Here is a 9,363-nt window from a genome sequence, read left to right on the forward strand (position 1 = left end):
CCAGAACAACCCATTTCATGCTTAGATTGACTTAACATAAGGTGCAACACTGGTAATGCAATGGATCACCTGAGAGGGAAATAACTATTACATTGACCAAAAATATAATTAAATAAATAAACTAACGAAACACTGATACATGTATTTTAATTATCTATTTAATTCATCTATTTATAATACATTTAAGACATAATTTGGAAGCAATTGACCTACTACCTTTTATTATAAATTAAATAAGTATGTTACATACAAAAGTGTTACTTATTTATATAATATATAACCATAAAAAAAAATGACATGACAAAATTAGTAGTGGTGGGCACTCGCACACTCATTTAGAATAAACCAGATTCTCATGGTAAAAACAATGGTAAGTGTCTATGCGTCTCTTGTGAGCTTTACAGAATTTTGCGTTAGAACTTAACGCACACATAAATACACAGTACACAAATATAAATTATTATAAATACACTATTAATAAAGGCATGCTTGTATGCAGCATCGAGTCTTTGATTTTGGAGCAGGCAAAGGTTGAGCCGCCACAGAGCAGCCTTGACTGTGTACTGTATGTCAGGGCCTACTTGTGTCTCAGGTCTCAAATGCCCTGCACAACATTTCAGACAGAGAGGAGCAAACAAAAGGAACTGTTTTGGAAGTTTCGATGACTTCTTACAAGCAATCCCATAAATAATTGTGGATTAATGAATGGGGGGAAAGCACCTGCACAGAGTCATTTGTCCAAATCCACATGTGTAGCTCATTAGAACCGGTGGTTCTTTCTAAACATAAACATCCTCTGATCTCACTAATATACTAACCCTTTGGGAATTTACCAAAGTACACAACAGGGAAGGGGTGCATTTGTTTATTTCTATATTTTATTGTTTACTAATTTCTTGTTTGGAAATCAGGCAATTTGAGCCATTCTTGCTGACTGCAGAGGTTTTTATTTTCATTTGTGATCAGTGGGGAATAATCATAGCATAATCATTTTGGCATAGCTTGAATGGAGGCTGATGCACACAGACTCGTAGTAATGGAGAACAAAATGCCCCCTACTATGTGGGCTGTTTGGTTATGTGGATACTGTTAGTAGAAAACAGGAGAAGAGTCTCATGCTGAAGTTATGCAAAGGAAAGACTGACGAGTGGAAGATGAGGCAGCTCTACACATAAAGAAGCGCCTATATTACAACTGCCACTGGACTCATTTAAATGTCAATTCTGATCTGACATATCACATTCTTTTGCATACAATGAACACATTTATCATATGACCAAGATGATCATACCTGAGTAAATATTGGGTCAATTAGAGTTCATATTCTCTCTTTCTTGTAAGATTCTTCAGAAAAGAGGGTAACTGCAGGACTGTAATGTGCGTGTTATGTACATTCATCTCAGAACATTTCCATATGGAAAATGTATTAATGAATAAAGGGGTTTGTTAGGGAAGCAGTTGACCACAAAACAGCTGGAAAAATCTCCTCAGCACTTCTTCAACAAACAACTCCAATTCCTTCAATTCTCCCTGAGGACATTTACCCCATATTCCATCCCTCTCTCTGCCTGATTGCTGTGGACCTTTATGCATGCTGAGGCAGATCTTTATCCATAATGGCAGGTTATAGATAGATACAGATATATCATTTATGCTGAGTGTGATTCAGTAGCTTTACGAACACATAGCCAAGTGGGCCTGTTTTCTGTCTCTAGGTTTCAATAACATTCCTCTCGCAACACATTATGTGCATTCATAATTCTCTAACTTGGTTTTAAAACATTGTTGTCCCATGTTGTTGTCGTAGTTACAGCTTTTTTATTTACAAATGGATCTGGTTTTTAGTCTTTTGAGTGGATTGTTTAGTTTGATTAACTGATTCATTTGAATGTGTGGCTGTTTAACTATGCTTTCTTCCAGGGATCAACATGACTCCTAGAATTGCGTCATGAGGCTTTTTTTTAACTTAATGGACTTGTAAATCCAGAGGTTTATAGAACTGGGCAGTAGAGCAGCTATCAGAAAAAAGCTGGTGTTAGGTCACCATTGGACTGATTTCCTGGAACATGTGTGTGTGATAAAGGAAAACTCTAAGGGACCAAAGTCTTCATTAACCTTCTGACGCATCAGGGAGCTCGTAACCAGATGAGATTTGTAAGTTTTCATGCTTGTCTAACCTAATCAGTTGTATTCCCTGTGTATGAGTGCACCTGTTGATTGTTACATTCAACTCAGATTGGGACAGTGATAGCTTTGTAATGTTTGGTGGCCTCACATATTGTCATCTGGCCCTCATCAATGGCGTTTCCACCCCAGTAACAATTAAGATCTTTTCCAAACTTCAAAAAGGTATTATAAAAGTGCTCCATATGTGCTGTATTCCTAGACTTCTGAAGCCACATGGTAGGGTTGTGTGAGAAACAGACCAAAATTAAAGCTGTGGATGTCAACAAAGCTTCCAGGAGAGGAAGACTATCAATGAATAACAACTCCAATTGCAGTTTGTTCTTCACACTCAGCATTGTATGACTAAAGAAGAACATGGGTTATATTAACTGCTTTTATGGCATCTTTGCTGTGCTTTTGTGGTCTTTTTGAAGCTTAAAAGTTTCAGTCATCATCATAATTCTTCAGCATTTCTCCATTTGAGAATGAAAGTCAGGTTTGGAATGACATGAGGGTGAATAGATGGCAGAATTTAAATTTTGGGGTGAACTATTATGTTAATATGATGCTTTTTTTATGAAGAGTACATGCGTGTGCCTCTCCTCTCAGTGGTCTTCTAATAGGCTCTGTAGAACATGATGTCGGTGTATTCTGTTTCATGGCCCCACTGGCCATGTTCCTCCAGCATCTGTATCTTTTATGAGCGTCTTGCTCAAAAGCTTCAGTAATTGAGTCTTATTGCCCTGCAGAAAATTCCATGGATTAATGATGAAACAACTGTTCTCCCATAATTCTTCCCTCCAAAAGATTGGAACTGGCCTGGAGTTCCAGTTCACGCAAGGTTCAGGGCATTTAAGTCAGTGCCCATTTTATCCTTGCCAAGCTGATGGCATGAATTCAGTCTAACCACAAAGGAACTGTGTGCAGCTTTCATTTACTTAAGAGGCCCATCCAAGGGCGACATAATGACTTCAGTAGTATTTATGATGCATCCTGTGAGTGAGAAGTCTGGCAGAGGTGTGCAACTCACAACATAAGTCTCAGTCATAGTTTGGGAAGTATGATCTTTTCATGCAAGCTTAAACTGATGTTAAAGTTAATGTTCTATGAAAAATACTAAACAGCTAACATTACTATAGACCCCTGTTATTAAGATCATTAGCAGGGCAACAGTAGGGAAAGTTCTCCAGGAGCTGGCATCGTTCCATCCACTGGGGTTTAAGAGACGGACTAAGTGTGGAGAGAGAGAGAGACGGCCCCCTTGTAGTAGATATCTGTAGGAGGAACATTGGGGGAACCAGGTTCAAAGGGGTACAGGGCATCTGAGAAGAGGTACTGAAGACCATAAAATTAAAGCACTCATAAAGAATAGATTCTAGTGGAACGATTTCCAGTGTAGTGGAAAACAAGACTCCTTTTCTGTCTCTCTTTCTGATTTTCTCCCTGTGTTTCTCCACTCTAGTGCATGTTCTGCTCTGCATCTGTGCAGATTTTTTTTTATGGAGGTTTGAAGGAAAGCTATTATTTTGCAGGAACTTTGTCTCTGTATCAATGAGATGGTAGGGCATGCATCCGTAGCATTATTAAGATACATCACTGCGGTATTCCCGATTACCTTATGCTCACAGACAAATACCAGACTGAGGGACTATTTGCCAGGATTTAATGTTGTAAAAAAGCACATGTGAGTGTCATGAAAAGTTTGTCTTGTGTGGGGTGTGTCTGTTGGTGTGTGGGTATATGTGTTTGCTTAAGAGCCATATGGTGAAATGAATGAACGCTGGCAGTGTCTGTACAGTGTCTGTAAAAATGATGAAAGAAAGTTGTAAATGCAACAAGGCCGAGCAAACAAGGCTTTCCATGGCCAACGTCTGATGTGATCCTCCGTGATCCAAGTCTTGGAGTGTATTTGAGAATCCATCTTCATGCATCATATATGACATCACCATTTTTGTGACAGTTTCCATAAAATGATCACCCTCTGAGGCTCTCTACAGGGGCCCTTGCAGGAAAGTAGCACATTCTGATGCCGAAGCAGAACAGTTTCTGCTCAGTCTCACGCTCTGTCACGACCTTTCGTCATAACTCAGAAATCCTCTTTAGGTAATCGGCATATGGAGCCGGGAGACCTGTCTCTGAGAATGAAGACCTCCAGTATAAAGAGAGCACCCTCTTTTCAGAGGCCTGTCATACACACCTCCTAGACTAATTGAAGAGGGAAGCATGCAGGGTGGCCATCTGCAGTGTCTGCTATTGTCTCAAATGAGGATGCTCACATTCTTGCATATAAGTTTGACACATTGCTTGTTTATATTTTTAGTATTAATCTGAGACGAGCATATGTCATTGCAAAAGAGAGAAAAATACAAAGATATAAGCATTTATAGAAACTGCTGGGAAGTGAATGAAAAATGCACACTGTAATGTAATACAATAATGTGTGAATTTATATACATTTTTCACAATAATAATTGTTATTCTTGATAAATTCAGTTTTAGTGGTTATGCAGGTTTCAAATTAGCAAATACACTGTATGTTTTTTTGCAGTGCAAAGGATCAGATTTCCATCTACTATTTTTTCAGCATTTTTGTGGCAGTGTTGCACTTTATTTTATCTCCTGTTTCAAACACACATACCTGGACAGTGTTCTGCCTTTACCCTGCAATGAATAGTATTTCTAAAGCAGTTTTATAATAAAAATAGAGCAGTCTACATACAAAATGTAAATTCTTTACAATATATTATTTATTCATTGTTTCAATAAAAAGTATAATTTATTTGTCTTTATTTAATATTTTATAACATTATAATCTACTGTCATTTTTTTAGATTTTCATGAGTTAGGGTTAAATCAGTTTAATTATGAATTAAGTTTATAAATAAATTTAACTTGTTCTAAATAAGTGCAATGGTCTAATTACAGCAAGCTGTAATTTTGGTACCACTTTGATTTTTTTATTAAGTTTAGTCTAATGTCCAGCCAAATTCTAAAGTGTGTTTTGAAGCTTTCATGAGCCCAGGTCTTTTAATGACAAGCCCTGTAATGTGTGCTGCCAGTTAGGCTATGTGTGCTGCCTTTTAAGTGAAGGAGTGACGGGCTTGTAATTTGAGAGTCTGACGGGGGTATTATTATCTAAACCTTGCACAGAGTCTGAACGGTCCAGATGTTCAAACAGACACAAGGAAGGACACGGCGAGGGTCTGTGTGGCTCACGCCTGCTGATTTAGCCAAAAACACAGGGAAGAAAGCGCACAGGAAAGTTGCAATATCAAACTGCGGACGATTCTGTGTGATTTAGCTGTTTCTGTGTCGGGAATTCTCGGCATTTGACGCTCTGGACATGCGTGGGGCTGGAGCAGGAGGGCTTGTCTAAAGTTTGAACAGCAGAGCCGAAGGTACTGTTGACTGTGATAAGGCAGAGGTGGCTATGATGGCTTCCCCTCTGTTCCTGATAGTCGGTCTGCTCTCATTGCGTGTCGGAGGGGCTTTCTTTTCGGGACCCCTGCACCCAGAGATGTCCAACGGCACCTTTCATCATTATTTCGTGCCGGATGGCAACTACGAAGACAACGACGATCCCGAGAAATGTCAGATGCTGTTCAAAATGACCGACAATCGCAAATGCACCCTGGACGAGGACCAGGACTCGGTGATCCGGGACGATTTTATCATCATCAAGCGGCACATCGAGGACGCGGCGAGGGTGCTGGAGGGCATCGGCAAGAGCATCTCCTTCGACCTGGACGGAGAGGACAGCTATGGGAAATACCTGAGACGGGAGACGACCCAGATCAGCGAGGCGTTTTCTAACTCCGAGAAGTCTCTTCTGGAGCTGGAGGTGAAATTCAAACAGAGCCAGGAAAACGAGCTGAAAGAGGAGCACAAGATCAGCGACGACTTCCTCAACATGATCGTGCACACGCGCGACGTCTTGAAGGAGACTGTGGACATCTCGCTGGGACTGAGGGACAAGCACGAGCTGCTGTCCCTCATCATCCGGAGTCACGGGACCCGGTTGAGCCGTCTGAAGAACGAGTACATGAAGGTGTAGAGGATTGCTGTCTGCCTTCTGGAGCCTACCCAGGCCAATCTCAGTCTGACTCCATGTCAAGGCATTTTAACATTATTCCTTCACATTAAGTAGGCTAGTAATTTACTTCTTACTTGTTTTTCGTAAATAGCTAATTTTCCCAATAAAATTGTCCCAACTGACCTTATTTAATAGTACTGTAAACTGCACTAATTATTCAGTTCAGATTTATTTCTATGAGACACCGATCGATGAGGGTCGATCCTAGCTGTAATTAGTAGCTAATACTATCTCACTATTACAGAACACACACTGGTCTAATAAATAGTTTGCATGTAGGCTATTCAGTTAGTAGGCTACTACGAAGCTGAAATATAGCCTACATTTGTGACCCTGGTCCACAAAACCAGTCATAAGGGTCAATTTTTGGAAATTGATATTTATACATCATCTGAAAGCTGAAAAAAAAGAAAAGAAAAATTGATAATTTGGACCCATACAATGCATTGTTGGCTATTGCTACAAAAATACCTGTGCTTCTTATGACTGGTTTTGTGCTCCAGGGTCAGATATGAATAGTTATAAGAACTAGAGTAAATAGTTAACTGTTACTATGAAAACTGGAGATACCAGCAAAAACTGGAACACATACTAGTCAGAAGTGAATTGCTAATGTCTGAACCACAGATCGCTAGAATTCACTGAATAAATTAGGAAAATATTTGGAATTGTTTCTTGTCACTATCACCATAGCAAGTAGCTGAACATAATTAATATTAGATGTAAAATGTAATAATCACTATTGGATTGCTTACTAAAATAAGTACTCATAACATAATATACTATTTATTTTGAAGGAATAATTGCTTTTTTCTCTGTAACTACTTGGCAAAAATGATGCAGCTATTCTATGCAATAAATGAAAGCCAGTATTCACTTAATAGCAGCAATTATACATGATGGACAGCCATTAAATGCTTTAAACATGGCAATACTGCCTTTAGGTTCTAGTCATTAATGACATTTGCAGATGATAATACGATTGGAATCTCAGTCTAAGCATTATAGAGGCTTTAACTCTCAGAGGAGACATACAGAACACTGAGTTAGTGTCAGTGTTGAGTTTCTCACTATTTTCTCAGATAATGATATAGGGTGCATTTGCATTTGCTCATTTGCATTGGCATTACTTGAATGTTTCTGCGAAAATTCATGTTGGTTAAACAGAAGGAATATAGTTTTCATTGTACAAATGTTAGCTGTCATATTAATATTTAGTTTATATAAGAGCATGTACTTGGAATAGTTTTTAAGCATTCAGTCTGACAATCCTCCCAAAGATACTGGCATAAACATATTAAAAACATATTTTTTTATTATTATTATTTTCTATGATACACTTGGAGGAAGAAAAACACATTTGCTCTTCTTTGTACATGCAATTACGTTTTGTGTGCCCTAAGAAAAAAAAAAACATTTATAATGAGCTTTTAAAATATTAAACTGTGAGTGTTTATATTTATGAAAAAGCATAACTGCATTCATTTTATGAAACTGTATGTGTTGCATTAAGTATTCTTGTAATCCTCTGAGAAGTAATTGGAAAAGGACAATATGGGATGACATATTCCAGACAAACCAAGATGACTGCAGGCAGGATTATTGGACTTGAAGCGCTCTACCATGTGTAGATCCACTCCTGAGATACAGTATATGTTGTGTATATTCCTTTTTGTAATGAAAATCTTCAAGATAGTATCTGTGTGTGAGTGCAAGAACTGCATTGTTCTAAAACATTTCAGAAAAGATTTAAAGTAATAGTTGACCGAAAAATGAAAACTGATTCATCCTTAACTCAGGCTTATGTTGTTCAAAAAAGAGGTGACTTCTCTCATAATGAAGATATAATTAACAAAATGTCCTTGGTTGCTCTGATTCACTAAACGATTCATTCACAAACTGGACTGACCTCCTGAGATCAACTTGATGACAACAGCTCACTGGAGAGGGAAGATTGTCAGTGAATTATGTATTTTGGATTGTTTCACAAATATGTATCTTAAATTAGTCCAAATGTTGTTTGGATCACATGATACATTTATGGTGTTTATTACTTTATTTTAAAGCTTTCCAAATAGTTCCAAAACTATTCAGAGGCCTCAAAACTTTGAATTTACCATTTGTCTATTAAAAAAATTATATCAAGATGACATATTATGAATTAAAGTCATACGGGTTGATGCAGAGCTATTAAGGTATGTATGCAGTTATTAAAGCAGTATGATAGCTACTCTAAGCATATGCAGGTGTCACATTGTTTCATGTTAAAACACTGAAAAAGCTGTTGCAGGACACCAACCTCCCAGAAGTAGTGGGAGTCCTCCTCATAAACATGAATTACAAGACAGCCAGAGTAACTGTTACTGTAACTATTATTTTATTAAACAAAAAGTTAATAAAATTTGAACATAAAAATACTAGTTATTTATAAATACACTGTAGATTGTGTTTTCTGTATTTGGCAATCAGTCATTAAATATGTGCTAACCTGATAATCATAATCATCATGGGCATGACTATCTTTGACCTAAATATTGCCATTATTATGTAATCTATCTATCTATCTATCTATCTATCTATCTATCTATCTATCTATCTATCTATCTATCTATCTATCTATCTATCTATCTATCCATCCATCCATCCATCCATCCATCCATCCATCCATCCATCCATCTCTCTCTCTCTCTCTCATGGACACAGGTCTACTTCATACTGTACTATATATACTTATTTGAATTTTATGTAATTAATAAATAATATATATTTAAATAGAATGCAGTATAGTAGGCCTTGGAAACAGTGTAGTATGTCCACATGACAACTGCAATAAAATGTAGTTTCAAAAACAAGCTTGGAACAGAAGTTATCGAGCAAAGCTGCACGTAATTTTGGTAGTGTCAGATCCAGTGGCGCACACACCACGATGATTACAGTGTGTGTGTGTGTGTATGTTTATGTGGTTTATGAGGACACAAATATGTATAATGACATGGGTATGACAGAGGTATTACAATATGAAGGTGGTTTATGAGGACACTGCCTATGCCCCCGTAATTCAAAAGGCTTAAAAAACATACTAAATGGTGTTTTTTTGAAAATCT

General features: G+C 37.7%; 1 protein-coding gene across 1 annotated transcript; it reads left to right on the forward strand.

Annotated features, from left to right (window-relative positions):
• The first annotated feature begins 5,327 nt into the window (after positions 1–5,327).
• LOC306879987 (fin bud initiation factor) lies at positions 5,328–8,752 on the forward strand. The gene has a single exon (XM_079433234.1). It carries the CDS (start codon positions 5,597–5,599, stop codon positions 6,218–6,220), a length of 624 nt encoding a protein of 207 aa, XP_079289360.1. The 5' UTR covers positions 5,328–5,596; the 3' UTR covers positions 6,221–8,752.
• Positions 8,753–9,363: the final 611 nt, after the last annotated feature.

The sequence above is a fragment of the Barbus barbus genome (assembly GCF_936440315.1).
Source record: "Barbus barbus genome assembly, chromosome: 2".
NCBI lineage: Eukaryota > Metazoa > Chordata > Actinopteri > Cypriniformes > Cyprinidae > Barbus > Barbus barbus.